This window comes from Pseudochaenichthys georgianus, chromosome 3, assembly GCF_902827115.2.
Source record: "Pseudochaenichthys georgianus chromosome 3, fPseGeo1.2, whole genome shotgun sequence".
Classification (NCBI taxonomy): domain Eukaryota; kingdom Metazoa; phylum Chordata; class Actinopteri; order Perciformes; family Channichthyidae; genus Pseudochaenichthys; species Pseudochaenichthys georgianus.
This window is the reverse complement of record NC_047505.1, coordinates 13963807-13979484: the sequence shown is the minus strand read 5'-3', so window position 1 is coordinate 13979484 and position 15678 is coordinate 13963807. Positions and strand designations below refer to the sequence as shown.

The window sequence follows — 15678 nt, the reverse complement described above, 5'->3', positions numbered from 1 at the left end:
AAGGGCAAAGTGACAAGTAATAAAGAGCAAATAAGATTATAATAGATCACAGGATAGAATTGGCTGTTTCAGGCTTTGTGACGGAAGCCACGAAAGTCAAGTAAGACAAATGAAGCTTAGCGCAAGTTCAGACAGGAAGACCTAACACTCCGTATTGCGCGTCATGGCAATACTTGCTCCCTGCATCTAAATGACAGGGAGCGCCTCTCCTCAGCTAAACCTATCACGCCCCTCCATTGACAAGGCTAATCATCGCACCTGTTAACCCCTCTATATATGCTCTCCCCTGTTCTATCAGCTGTCTTCCAGGTGTCAACGCGCAACCCTCCTCCACCCCTTCGCCTCCTGCTTCCAACTTAGGGCCAAGCTTATCCTCCTCCCTTCCAACCGGACCTAACCACTTATCACCACCACCAGTGTCTAGACCCAGGGGGGTTCATCGGAAATGGTTCTTCCCTTCCCGATTGATATCCTACTAAAACCTGGGCCTAATCGCCAAAACAACATTCATTCATTTGTGATGAACTGTCATCATTATGTTCCATTGATATAATGTGACCGATAATAAATATGTATTCCATACATCATGTCTCTCCTGATTGAAATTATTCTGGTGATCAATGTGTATTTTTTTTATTTGCAATTTGAGTCTGATGGCAATATGTTTCTCTCCTGTGTTTATGGCGTAACAGGTCAAAACAGGTTTTGCTTGGATAATGTTTTAAGTTAAGTCCACGCAGAAAAAGATCATTACTTTTTTTCATCAGTAAAACAAGGGATTCTTTTGTTGTACAAACTATATATTGTGTGTAAGTTATGGAACATCACTGTCAAGTCCTTCTTATGGAAACACCTGTGTTTAATTGATATCCATATATGTACCCTGTGTTGGATTCAATTCAATTCAAGTTTATTTATATAGCCCAAAATCACAAATCCTATTTGTCTCAGAGGGCTTCACAAGTCAACAAACACAATTGGCAATGTAAAACAATGTAAAAACATATCTTACAAGATCAATGTGAAAATACCAATTTAAAAAGGAACATAACACAATGACACAAATAGAGTTAGAGTACAATAAATAAAATTCCATAAAACGAAGGGTCCATGAGGATGTATAAAAGGGGGTTTAAAACTGTAGGCTGTACTAAAAAGGAAAGTCTTTAATCTGCTCTTAAATGTGTGGGCACTGTCTGCCTCCCTAATCGTCACTGGAAGTTGATTCCAGAGGAACGGGGCTTGGTAGCCGAAAGCTCTAGCACCTGACCTTTTTTTGTGGACTCTGGGAACCACCAACAGAACTGCACTCAGGGATCTTAATGCCCTAGAGGGGCAATAGGAGATTAAAAGATCCTGTAGGTAGGATGGTCCCTGACCATTTAGCGCTTTGTATGTGAGTAAAAGTATTTTAAAATCAATCCTGGACTTAACTGGTAGCCAGTGCAATGCTGCTAAAACAGGAGTGATGTGGTCCATCCTTTTTGTTCCTGTTAAAACCTGTACTGCAGAATTTTGTATGAATTGAAGGGTCTTTAATGATGAGTTTGGACAGCCTGATAAAAGGGAATTGCAATAATCCAGCCTGGAGGTGATAAAAGCATGGATTAGTGTTTCTGCAATGTTGTGATTTAGGATGTGCCTGATTTTTGCAATATTCCGTAGATGGAAGTAGGCAGTCCTTGGAATTTGCTTTATATGGGATTTAAAAGACAAATCCTCGTCAAAAATAACACCAAGATTTGTTACCGTGGTGCTCCAGGTCATGGTAATACAATTCGAAGAAATTATGTTGTTGGACAGTTTGTTCCGAAGGTGCTGGGGGCCTATAATATATAATATATGTATAATGACTTCTGTTTTGTCGGAGTTTAATAATAGAAAGTTGCTGGTCATCCATGTCTTTATGTCTGTGAGGCATTCTTGCAGTTTAACTAATGGAAATTGTACATCTGGTTGAATTGATAGATACAATTGTGTATCATATGCATTCCTTATGATATTGCCCAATGGTAGCATATATATGATGAACAGGATGGGTCCAAGTACAGACACTTGCGGTACTCCATGACTGACTGTAGTTTGTAATGAGGATTCATCGTTGACAGATACAAACTGAGACCGTTTTGATAGATAATACCTGAACCAGCTTAGTGCAGTTCCCCTTATACCTAACAAAAACTCTAATCTTTGGAGTAGTATGTTATGGTCAATAGTATCAAAGGCAGCACTCAGATCTAACAGAACCAGGATAGAGGCAAGTCCATTATGTATCAGATGCACAAAGCAGGTCATTTGTGACTTTAACCAGTGCTGTCTCTGTGCTATGATGTTTTCTAAAACCTGACTGGAATTTCTCAAATAAACAATTTGTATTTAAAAATGCACACAATTGTGAGGCTACTGCTTTCTCGAGGATTTTTGATATTGGCCTGTAGTTGGCCATAACCTCAGGATCAAGTTTTTTTATTTTTATAAGCTACTTTAAATGACTGTGGAACATAGCCTGACAGTAAAGATATATTCATCATATTTAATACAGGTGTATTAATTAGGGGTGCAATTTCCTTGAACAGCTTAGATGGAACAGGGTCTAAGATACAGGTAGATGCTTTAGAGAGGATGAAATATTTGAATTTAGTTGGTTTTGGTCTATAGGAGAGAAGCACTCTAAGTATATGTCCGGTGTTAAGGGTGATTCAGTGCTGGCTAAGGGTAGGTGGTGGTTTATTTTGTCCCTGAGAGTTATAATTGTATCATTAAAGAAGTTCATAAAGTCATTACTACTGATGGATATAGGAATAGAAGACTCAATGGAGCTGTGACTCTGTCAGCCTGGCTACTGTACTCAAAAGAAACCTGGCATTGTTTTTATTTTTCTTCTATTAGGGAGGAATAATAAGCTGCTCTGGCAGTGCGTAGTGCCTTCTCATATTTTTTAAGGTTATCAAGACAGAGTAACCGAAATTCTTCATGCTTGGTGGAGCGCCATTTCCTTTCAAGTTGCCTTGTCCTCTGCTTTATTATGCGTTTCATTGTTATGTCATGGAGCTAGTCTTCTTAGTTTAATTTTCTTAATTTTAAAAGGGGCAATAGAGTCCAGTGTTATTTTTAGCGCCCCTGTAACACTATCAATCATATGATCTATTTGGGGGGGCGTAAGGTTAGTAAAGGAGTCCTCCCTTGGACTGTGAGTTGTTAATGAGCTAAGCACTGATGGAATTTTTCCCATAAATGTTGCTACAGCAGAATCTGATAGATTTCTTTTGTAGGCATTCTTATGCAGTGGCTTATAGTCTAATAACAGAACACCAAAGGTTAATAAGTAGTGATCAGATAAAACAGGGTTATGAGCACTGACTGATAGATGCTCAATTTGAATACCATATATTAGAACAAGGTCGAGGGTGTGGTTGAAACAGTGAGTTGGTTGATGTACATTCTGTATAAAACCAATTGAATCTAATAATGAGGTAAAAACAATATTGAGACTATTATTCTCAACGTCAACATTAATATTAAAGTCACCCACAATAATGACAATTCTGAAAATTCAGATATGAATTCAGAATAAGGACCTGGGGCCTGATACACTGTGACAATTACTATTGGCTGAATTGTTTTCCAAGTTGGGTGCAAAAGACTAAGAATCAGGCTTTCGAAAGAGTTATAGTTTTGTTTTGATTTTGTATTTATGAGAAGACTTGAGTCGTAGATGGCTGCAACTTCGCCTCCTCGACCAGTGACTCTAGCAACATGAGTATGTATATGACTGGGTGGAGTGGCTTCATTTAGTGTCACATATTCTTCATGTCGCAATCAGGTTTCAGTGAGTCAATCTGATTGTCTGTTATTAAGTCATTAACTAATGCAGCCTTAGATGACAAAGATCTGATGTTTAACAGTCCACAATTAATTGTCTTGTTTTGTTGCATTAATGTACTTTTGGTGTTCACTTTTATGAGGTTTTTGTGTAGAATTCCTCTTCTTTGTATTTGCCTCGTTGGCCACTGGGTAGAGCTGGCGAGCAGGATTGGGAGTGTCTGTGGCGGAAAAATAGAGATAATGCGTTCAGGGTCAGTGACCATTGTTGTGACTGGTGCTGGCGTGGCAGTAGGGGACAGCGGGCGATGGCAGGGGGCGCCAATCCCCAGGTCAGCAGACTGTCCCGGTACTCCAGAAGAAGATAGGTTTCCATATATGTACCTTGTGTTGGATCAATTGTATATCATTTGATCCTCTTTTTCCTACCCTTAGAAAAATAATCCAAGTAAAAGCTCTTTTTCTTCTTGTTTTTTTGTCATAAACACATCAAAGAGTACAATTAAGATCATTCTAAGAAAATGGATCGCAAAATAAACCTCTCAAGGCTGTTTTTAAACAGAGTGAGTTTGTGAGTAAACAAGCAGAGTTTATGTCGCTTTAAATATAAGGACGATAATAGCTGCATTGTAATCGCATAACGTTTATTTTATTACCAAATTGATTCCTGACAATGTGATAACAATTATACTTATAATTATACAATTATATTGTCTTTTACTAGAAAAACAATATCCATAATACAATATACACACTGTTATATTGGGTTCTATATTTATAAAAGCAATTTTCTTTGGGAATATTAACCGTGTGTTGTTGCCGGTTTTTCTTACATTAAACGTTTGCTGCTTATATCTATGATAACCAGTGGTGTTTTTAGATGTACAAAACTGATGGGGCATGAACAACTTAGATATCTATATATAGGCTTCTTGTGCTTTTTTAACACGTCAACAAATAGCTGTAGGCTATCCATGGTTCCGAGGCAACAGCTAGCTGATCATCACATACAAAAAGAGAGAGAGGGGTGTGTGTGATTGTGAGAGAGAGAGAGAGAGAGAGAGAGAGAGAGAGAGAGAGAGAGAGAGATGTGTGTGATTGTGTGATTGTGTGAGAGAGAGGGGAGCAACACATTACTACTGTCGGAAGCAGTGAAATAACAACACAGTGCAACACTGTCAGCGCGTACATTTACGCACACATTGTGCGGTGACGTGATATTGTAATGTACCTCAAATATATGTACCTTAATACATGAAGTAAAGGATGTTATCACTAAGCAATACTTAACAATAACAACAACCGTAATACTTCAGCATGAAAAGGAAAACACTGACACTTGTCACCGTGGTTACAATATAAATCGATCCAGCAGAGCACAGAAGATCAACAAAAGATATGGCATAAAATGAACTTACCAAAGCTGGTTCATTCATTTTCTTTCCGTTTTACTGATTGTAATCGCTGGTGATGTGAGCTATACGCTGCTCTCTCTCGTCTCTTCACAACTACACTTTTCGCGGCACACGTACTTACAGCCAATCAGCTCTCTGAATTATGAGATGACCTTTTAATGGGGCTGCGAGCGCTTTTCCACACTTGTGATTATTTTTTTGCCACACACATTGAATACAAAAATACTCTTAGCATTCGCAGTGTAGTTTTCCCAGTACACGTTCATTTCTACAGAGAGAGAGAGGCAGATCGGAGCTGGCCCCACATCGCTCAACACGGCTCAATAGGCACGCTGTGGACACTAATCAGAAGAACGCAGACTAAAACAGTAGAGACCACTAAACATGATCTTAAAATATATTTTAACATATATATTTTAGGAATTATTATTTTAATTATTTTCTGCTGACCTGTCCCTAATGACGAGTCGCCAATGATGATAACATAAGAACGTTTCCTGAATGGTGAGAAAACAGAGGATTGAGGGAATAATAATAAATAACTTAAATATGTTCATACAATCTGTCAGATAGACTTTACCTCAGTGGTTTGCAGAAGTGCATCTTTCTCACTCATCCTGTCCTCATAGGCCAGCAGCAGGGGAGATAAATACTTCATGTCGAGCTACAAACAGGTACAAAGAGTAATGAGCCACAATTAGCTACAACATCAAAGCCATGAATCTATTTCCATAAAGTGCCTATTTGAGGCAGGAAAATCACTTTTCAGCCCACCAGTCACAGTGGTGGGTAGATTTGACCTATACTGGGTGCAAATGGGCTTCATTTTATTCGGCATGATTCCAGTCACTGTGGAGTGTGGACACATAATGATCCTCCTGAACCCCTGCTTTGATTTTCCGAAGGATAAAGCACACTCTTCCTTCTAAAATGTGAATCTGGGCCAAACTACGATCCCAGCTATGTATCATCATATTCATTATTTCCTGAAAATGTAACGTCATAACTTATAACCCGTACTTTAATACAATGTCCCCACTTATATCGCAGTAACCGAGCTGACGTCATGGGTGTCGAAACGGGCAAAACACAGCAAGAGCCATTGACAACACTTTTTATGGATGGTTGGTACACAACCCAATACAAGATTAGAACTCTTACCATGGAGTAATCTGGTGGTGAAGTAGAGGAGTAGCAGATTATGGTTACACAGATCTCCGAGTAAAAACACAAAACCCCTGTTTATAACCTGTAGACTACCCCATTTTACATATTGTCTCATCACTTGTTCCGTTCAAATGACCTTACCAGTTTAAATAACATGTCCTGCTGTTATTACCATAGACCAGTGTTTCTCAAATGGTGGGGCCCGCCCCATTGGTGGGGCGCAGAGATGTGATAGGTGGGTCGCGAATGGACGCAATGAACGGGAGATTATTTTTGTATTAATGTTTTGGACCTCAGGCCGGAATCGAACCGGGTGCTCGCGGGCAGTAGTGGACTGTTACAGCCGGAGACTCGCAACGGCGGTGGACTTTCACAGCGCCGCTGCGCCGGAGCCTTGCAACGGAGGGTGTTTGCGGCGGTGGTACCGGCGCAGCGGCGCTGTGAAAGTCGGCAGCAGCCCACCAACAGCAGCAGCCCACCAACAGCAGCAGCCCACCGGGAAAAGTCCCGAATCTCCCGATAGCATATAGTAGGCCCTTTTTCTATATTTTTGGAACTGTTGTTATTTGTTATAGATATATTTTTATATTTTTATAGAACGAAACATTTGGCAATTTTAAGCTTGGCCTACCATTTTATTGGAGCGACGAGAGACAGGTGGGGCTTGAAAAGGCCCACCTGATCAAAGTGGGGAATGACAGAAAAAGTTTGAGAACCACTGCCATAGACTGTACAGACTACAGACTTCTGAACTAACCACAGACAGTTGTCTAGTTCATGGAATGAGGGCAGTGCTCCGTAGCATTTAACGGCAGCTAGCCACAAATGGCTTTACAGGAGGGAAAACACCGAAATGGAGATTTGGCCCTAATTTGGCATTTGAATAATATATATGTTTAGTCCTGAGGGGCGTCTTGTACAGTTACAGGACAAACACTGTTTTTGTAAGTATTGATGAGTTAAGTTGGTAGGACACATGTTAAGCTAGTTAACGCTGTTAACGCTGTCAGAAAACGTTCCAGTAATTTATTAAATTGCCCACTTGAATCATGTTTAACATGAGTCAATTCCAGAGACTAGAAACCAGACTGGAAACCACCACACAGCCCATTAGACTTCTAAACTCCTGAGCTTGCACTTTTTTTATTGATTGTTTTTGTTATTTCTTATTTATATTTATGTTGCATTGTTGGAGGAACCTTTGACCCAAGATTTGAATGCACAACTACACTGTAGCTGTGTATATGACATTAAAACCGTTGAACCTTGAGATGATAGTTTACATGATAATGTCATTCCTTTCATGCTATTAATATATGAGTTTTGAAATGATATCGTAGCAGACAATAAAGGACATAATTGACCATGGCTTAAACTCATACAATCATATTGTGTGTCCTTTCTGTTAGGGCTGCTCGATTACGGCAAAAATCATAATCTCGATTATTTGGGTCAATAATTGATATCACGGTTATTAAAAATGATTATCCATTTACTTTGATAACATCAATTTATTGGAGAATTATTTTTTGAACAGTATGTTTTTAACAGTTGATTACCCTGAACTTTAAGTATAATTCAACTGAAAAACCAATTTTTAAAAAATTAATTAAATAAAAATAATAATAATAATAATAATAATAATAATAAAAAAATAATCGTTTTATTTCGATTACGTTGTTTTTGTAATCGTTGCAAGCGATAATCGTAAATTGCGATTAACATACGATTAATTGAGCAGCCCTACTTTCTGTGATACTTTACCTTCACACTAACTCAGTAGCAGTTGGAAAGTGTCAGTGTGTTACTATGGAAACAGTATGGTCAGGTACCATACTGTGCGTGCGTGCGTGCGTGCGTGCGTGATCCCCATGAGGGAGATCATTAATTTTAGGGTGAAGACTTGGTTAGGTTTAGGATTAGGGTTAGGTTAAGGGTTAGGGTTAGGCATGTGTTGGTTATGGTTAAGGTTAGGATAAGTCTCCAGGAAATGCATGTAAGTCAATGTAATGTCCCCTGAAGTGATGTATACATGGTATGTGTGTGTGTGTGTGTGTGTGTGTGTGTGTGTGTGTGTGTGTGTGTGTGTGTGTGTGTGTGTGTGTGTGTGTGTGTGTGTGTGTGTGTGTGTGTGTGTGTGTGTGTGTGTGTGTGTGTGTGTGTGTGTGTGTGTGTGTGTGTGTGTGTGTGTGTGTGTGTGTGTGTGTGTTCGACACCGGCATTTGTTTTCAAATGACCATGAACAGTAATTTACACACATCTGGCTCTCCATAGGTAGGCTATATGTGTATTCCCAATAGGGCTGAACGATTAATCGATTTTAAATCGAAATCTGGATTTGAAATCATGCGATTATCAAATCGCAAAGCCTGCGATTTTTTTTTAATTCTTTTTTTTCTTCTTTTGTGTCAGTCATCCACACCAATCAGAAGTGCTGTGCTCCACATGTACCAGCCATTGTTAGTCAATCAGAAGTGGCCCATGATAGAAGGTGATAGACAGATTGATCCAATCACCTGCCAAGTATTTTTGAAAGTGCCTGCCCTTTCCAAATGGCTTCCAATGGAGCTTTCCTAGATGACAAACCATCTAAGTCAGGTTAGTAATGCTCCATCACATGTTTTACATTTATTACATTGTGAATCTTATACTGAAGCTTGACTTTAACTACTATCTGTACTATCCTGTGTTTCAATGTTATTCCTGTTGCTGCTGTAATACCTGAATTGCCCTATGGGGATCAATCAATCAATCAATATCATATCCTATCTTAATCAGATGTATGAGCTAAATGTGAATATTAACTAGCCATATGGTTGGACTACCACCCTGCCATAATAAAGTCATGTAATGTACAGCTACATAAAGTTACTGACCAGCCCGGGCGGAGGGGAGCCTGTCTTTGGTACGCTGCTGATTCTGGAGCTCTGGATAAGAGACAGTAAGAGAGAGGAGGAAAAAAGTCATCATACCATCATAGCATTGGTTAATGTGGCAGCTATAAATGTAGTCTTTCACACAAATTGAATATATATATATATGAAAATGTGTTGATAGAACCAGAGGATTAAGAAAGAAGAAAAAATGGGGAATAAAAAGAAAATGTGTGATCTATGGAGGCAGACAATTCTGGCTCAGCCAATTAAACCCATTCAGAGTCACCCCATTTCATATCGCTGCATCATACTACCGTATACTTTCTCCCTAATCTTATCCGTTATATATTCCTTTCACCAGCCACACTTCAGCTGCAGTAATGAGGGCTGGCAGGCACATCAAGCGACAGCAGAAGCAACATGCTAGTGATTAGGGCAGGAGATGTCTTGGTGTGAACACACAGCGTGAGGTAGCCATGATCAAACAGCACAGGCCAGCTTTCTTCTGCCGTGTGACACACACAACAACCCCGAGGCGAGCGGACACACAGCCAAGACAGGAAAAAGAAAGTCCTTTAGTGCAACAAATCAGTTGGAAGGACAGACAAAAAGGAACATTATTTCTATCTTAAAGTCTTGCTGTGAAAATAAAGTGCACTGGAAATAGATTCAGTATAAAATCAAATTAGACTAAGGGAAGAGCTTTGCAGTACAGAACTAGAAAAGTACACTCAGTAAAGACAGGTGTTTCTTACTTTGGGACTTCAGATACACTTTTTACACAAAAAAACCATTTTGAACTGTCTGCAAATCAAAATGTGCTTCTCTACTTTGTTATTATCTATAGTTGCTAATTAAAACACCATAAACATGTTGAGGAAGTAAAAAGCAATATATATTTTGGTAGCCCTAAAGAAAAAAAAGTCACACAAGGATACATTTTAAGAAAGTGGTGGGTTTGAATTAAATCCTATATGACCATCACGCACATGTACCAAAAAACAAACGTCAAGAAAATAAATATTCTTACACCTATTCTCCCTGTTTAAAAGTCAGCCAAACACTCTATTAATTCGATCTTAACAGAAACAAATTGAAAATGATTGAAAGCCACTTGTTCAGGTCTTTCCAGTGTTCCAACAATCACCAACGAAATAAACCTTTAGTGCACGAGTTAGATGTGAACATAATATGCAGAGTCTACAGGCTGCTTATCCCCGATTTCTTTCTCCATCGTCCCCCTGAGGACAGGCAACGACTAATACAAATGGTTTAGTTCCATTAGCTGTTAGCCATTATTGGCGTGTTAAGTGTAGGGAGGAGTTAGCAGTCAATGATGGTATAGAACGGTCAATAAAATGTATTCATTTTTTTTAGCAGCCATAAATGTGGGGCCTCTGTCCCTGATGCTGAGAACTGGGGTTTGAATCCAACTCGGGGAACACTAACATGTGTCATCCAGTTGGTCTTAAAATGTGTCCAATAAAAGCTTTAGTGGCCTAAAATAATATGTTTTAAATATAGTTTTTGAGGCTGATTGGTCCAATAGTATGGGGGATTCATCTGAAACAGCACATAGATAGATACACACATGGCCGATTACAATATTCATGGCTGAGATTAAAAAAAAGATAATTCAATTATGGCTAGAGTGATAAAGGCTGATAAATAAAAGAAGGGGACAGTTCTACAGCTTTTAAAGGCTAATCGACCAGAATTCAGTTGAGAAGAGGCAGGAGCCTATGACTATCTCATGCAGTCAACATGTCGATGTATCCTTAAATCCCAAGGCAGACGGTGTGTGCACTGAGTGAATGATGACTTGTAAATGTAAAGCGTAAAAAGTGGATAAAGCGCCATATAAATACAGTCCATTTGCCTACATTACACTACCAGGAGGACTCATTCATGGATTGTCAATGTGTGAGTTTGAGTGAGACGAGGTTCTACTCTTTAAAGCAGATGTGTTCTCGTGCAGCAAGTCATACCTCCTGTTTGGACAACGGTCTGAACTGGGTTTGGTAGCGACTCAGCTCCACATTCAGGCGGTGAACTGTCAGTTTGAGGGCATCATTTTCATCCACCAGCTCCTGAGCGTGTTGCCTCAGATTCAGCAGCTCTGCATGGCTGCCTGTAAACAAAGCAAATCAGTTTAAAGGCTTCCATATTTTGGAAACAATAAATAACACTCTTATTTAGGACTGTACCCAATGTCTTTTTTTACATTCATATCTTTTGTTGAGGTTTTGGAATTAAGTTTTTAATATTTGTTATGTTTTATGATTGTATCATATTTTATTGTGGTGTATACATGTGATATATGGTGCTGTTAGATTGCTGCTAGACCAGCCCAGTAATACAGGTGCATTTGGCACTTTTTGGGATGAAGACTGTTTTTAGACCACTGTGAAAATGTTGTTTTTGAAAGTCTAACTCCAACAAATATACTGTAGGTTAAAGCAGAAAATATGGTTAAGCAAGAACATGTTTTGTATTTGGGAAATGATATGTGGTCAATAAAATGTGAAAACAGCCCAATGGAGGCCAACAGGGGCAAATGCAACAGCCCAAAACACTTCCATTAGAAGACATGCGCTTCACTTTAAAAAAAAACGATGTAGATATAAAAACACAAATGTACAAAAACACAAATGTACCAAAACACATGCAAATGTAGAAACATCTTCACCAACTTGACAACACATTTAGGAAACATTCAACAAATTGAACAAACATGTGCAGCAATAAAAACGTTTTTAAATGTTTTCTTTTTTTTTCTTTAATGCTGCAGGTGTTTTAATGCTGCAGGTGTTCAAAACACAACAAAAACGGGGACACTAGAAAGTGATGCACAGAGCTGGGACCGGAGTGCGTTTTGACGTTCAGGGATTCTAAAGTTCCTGGCTGTTTTGTGTTTGCAGCGGTTTTTATTTGCATTGTTTCGTCAATGCTGCACTTTGAGTAAACGTTACGCTTGTTTAGTCAAGTTGGTGAAGATGTTTCTTCATTTGCATGTATTTTGGCACACGTGTTTTTATATTTGCATATTTTTGAAAGCGTTTCTCTGCAACTGTTTTGAGCCGTAGCATGTTTGCCCCTGGTGGCCAACGTGTGGCTCTATACTGAGAGTTGGAAACAATCCTACAGAGCCACCACTGGGATACAACTCTACAAATAGTTAAATAATACTAATAATATGATATCTGAACCTGTGTAGAATAATGGGTTCGAAAATATCTCAAATCTGCAAAGCATTTCAATGTTTATTAAGAATTTATGAATAAAGCTTCAAACTATTCTGTACAGCCCTAATCTTATTCAGAAAACTGAAAGTTAAATAGACAGTTCAAGAAGAATTAAGTTAAGTCTTAAAAAACAACATTATTCTCAAACAGAAAAGTCACAGGCTTAGAGGCCTAACAATTGACATTTCAAAAGCCGAATCATTATTCTAGTTTCAGGAGAAAGGAACAGAGCAGGCTGGTGAGATGCAGGATGCTTTGGTCTTTCTTCAACATGACTCCGACTCTCTAAGTGGTCTGCTGGCTGACCCTGGACTTCAACAGAATGAACCCTTGGGGTCAAATAAAGGCAACATAATTCATGCTTCCCTTGCTGAGAATGGTTCTAGTACTTTTCCATGCTGCTCCTTTCTGCCAACCAGGAGGCAAGAGTCTCTCACCCCCAAGTCCACCTACTTCCCATTTCTATTTTTTATTTACTCCATTTGATGTTTTCCTTTTCATGTTTCTTTCTCATTCCTCCCTCCCTCTCTCCTTTTACTCATGCCGAGGAGTTGCTGTGGAGCTCAAGGATCAGAGACATATTTACTCACCCCCTGCACATGCATCTGTTGTGACTCACTGCTTCATTCCTTCTCTCATTATCCCTTTCTCCTCCCTATGTCACTTTACTGATCCTCCTTTTCCCCCACTCATTCTCTCTCCAGCAGGTCCTCCACTCTACCTGCAGATGACCTTGCGTTGGTCGAGGATTGGCTGTTACTGATCTCTTGCTCCAGCCGCTGCAGCCGCTCCTCCAGCAGCTTTTGTTCATCTACCATTCTCACGTTGTTCTCTGGCGAGGCCCACGCTGCCTCCCGCTGCCCCTCGATGCTCGCCCTAATGGGCCCTGGAGACTGTTGGATGGGGGGTTTAGAGATGTTGGATTGGCTGGATTGGTTTGTGGTGGGGATGGGTAGCGCAGCTGTAAAAGGCAAGGTAAATACTTGTAACTAATGGCAGTACATAAAACATTTGAATTGAATAAAATGTGAAAATGTAGTGCTTTCCTAAACTCTATTATATATAAGTGTTAATGCATATTAGGTCCATTCATTTTTATTTATTTTTTAATGCACATAAAACCTCAACACACAATACAGCAAATAAACTAATTTATTGTGCTTACATTAATATTTGTATTTATTTATTTGATTCCATTCTACAATGGAGCATCTGTTTGAAAGACAATTTCCGCAGGATAAATCAAATGGAACTTAATAATTACAGAGCCAGGAGGCTCCAAGAGAAGAACTGAGAACATATCTCCTTTTTCTTCATACATTTGTTGAGAATTATAAAACTTTTTCTTGTAAATGTATGACTGTCTTATGAGTTATGACAATTACAATATGTCCTCCATCGTCCAGCTCCATCATTCATTTGTTATACCTATAATGTCCCTAATATGCCACCGTATATATATGACCAGCACATAAACAGAGAAATATGATTGTGAAGCAAATAGCATATTAACCTGTTATATATTAAATAAGTCATTTCAAATTATTTGGGCAATAACATGGACTATATTAGGGGAATTAAGCTAGCAACTGTATTATAATATATCATATACAGGAGTTAAAATCAAACAAAAAATGGGTGTATGACAGAATATGTTTGAGATAGTGTCAGATAATTATTATCACAATAAGACAGAATAAAAACAGACACATAAGAAGAAACCCTAACCTACTGTTTGAATGTATGTATACAATTGTCCTAATTGCTACCAATACCTTACTCTGAGAGACACATATGCATCATGTCACTAGCATGCAGAGCACTCAAAACAATCTAACGATAGACATTCATTCGATAAAGAACATTGCAACATGTTTACTAAAATGGAATATTCTTGCTTCTAGATGCGGTTTATGTAAAGTACAAAACATACATACTATAGTTCCCATCATCATAATGCATTGGTTTGTTGTGCGTTTCACTGATGTTTTATAACCAAAAAGCTGGCTTCATCACAGACAAATGAATAGTCTAAATAACGAACGAACACACACACACACACACACACACACACACACACACACACACACACACACACACACACACACACACACACACACACACACACACACACACACACACACACACACACACACACACACACACACACACACAAGTCTACTTTGCGACTTACACCTACATGGCACGTCTTTTTTCAAACTTCTTGGGCTTCTCCTGACGGACGCTTTCTTCCTGGAGTAATCAGCGCTGGCTTCTGGAGATTGGAACACGGTTTCCTCAGGGAGATCTGAGGGATAGCATCATGCCATTATTAGTAAATGAACACAATTACAGACCTGTGTCGTGTTTTCTTTATTACTTTTTACTTGAATTGCATATTCTGTAATATTGTGCGAAGGTGACTTAGTCCATGGTTAAATGTATTGCTTTAGGTTTAGACACACAGCCAAACTGTATGTGGCTTCATAATGTAGTGATTAAAGTAGGAGCATTGTAAGAACACATACAACATTTGAATTAGCAACCGTCACACGCCTGAGGACAGCTCTGGTCATAACAACTATAATGAGGTTTTCCATGTATGATGTCAGGCTACATTATGTGTGTTGTGAAACTACATTTTGGTTGATTAAAAGCTCACATTGTGCGCTTCCCCGAGGGCTGAGGAGGAGTGTATCATTCTTTCTTTGTATGGGAGACATTTCTAAAATTAACTTGAATGTCTCTATTTAAATGACCCTTTAAAAACACCTCTGTCGATTAACTTTAATTGAGATGTAAATCAAACAAGTTATTAAAACAGAGTGTAATTCTGAAGAACACGCTCCCAACATAATTACATGTGATGGCCGCTTGTTGTTTGACAGGTTTTCATAACGCATTTGCTTGAGTGTATTCTGTAAGTTAACAATGTTCCCCTTACTCTACAGAACACTGGAAGCTGGTAATAGATATTGCTTTGTATTTACTGACACCCAAGACAATATGGCTTGATGAAGTGAATGTTACCTCCCTGCCTTTACATTAGCAGTCACATCAGCTTAAATGGTGTTAGTGTAAATGTTGTATGTAAACGGAGAGTACCCTAATGGTTTAGAAAAGTCACTCTCTGTTTGCTAGTGACTGGTTCTT

At 38.9% G+C, this 15678-nt stretch overlaps 1 protein-coding gene across 3 annotated transcripts in view; it reads right to left on the bottom strand.

Annotated features, from left to right (window-relative positions):
* Positions 1 to 15678, bottom strand: part of cep89 (centrosomal protein 89) — a 114060-nt gene that overhangs the window by 88962 nt on the left and 9420 nt on the right. For 2 of the 3 annotated variants that reach the window (XM_034107851.2, XM_034107868.2), the window contains exons 6-10: positions 14720 to 14833; positions 13247 to 13486; positions 11269 to 11411; positions 9281 to 9331; positions 5818 to 5901 (exon numbers count right to left, since the gene is read on the bottom strand). In XM_034107851.2, the coding sequence (XP_033963742.1) occupies positions 5818 to 5901; positions 9281 to 9331; positions 11269 to 11411; positions 13247 to 13486; positions 14720 to 14833 (632 nt within the window). The remainder of the gene's footprint in view (positions 1 to 5817; positions 5902 to 9280; positions 9332 to 11268; positions 11412 to 13246; positions 13487 to 14719; positions 14834 to 15678) is intronic. The other variant, XM_034107859.2, reaches the window with a different exon arrangement.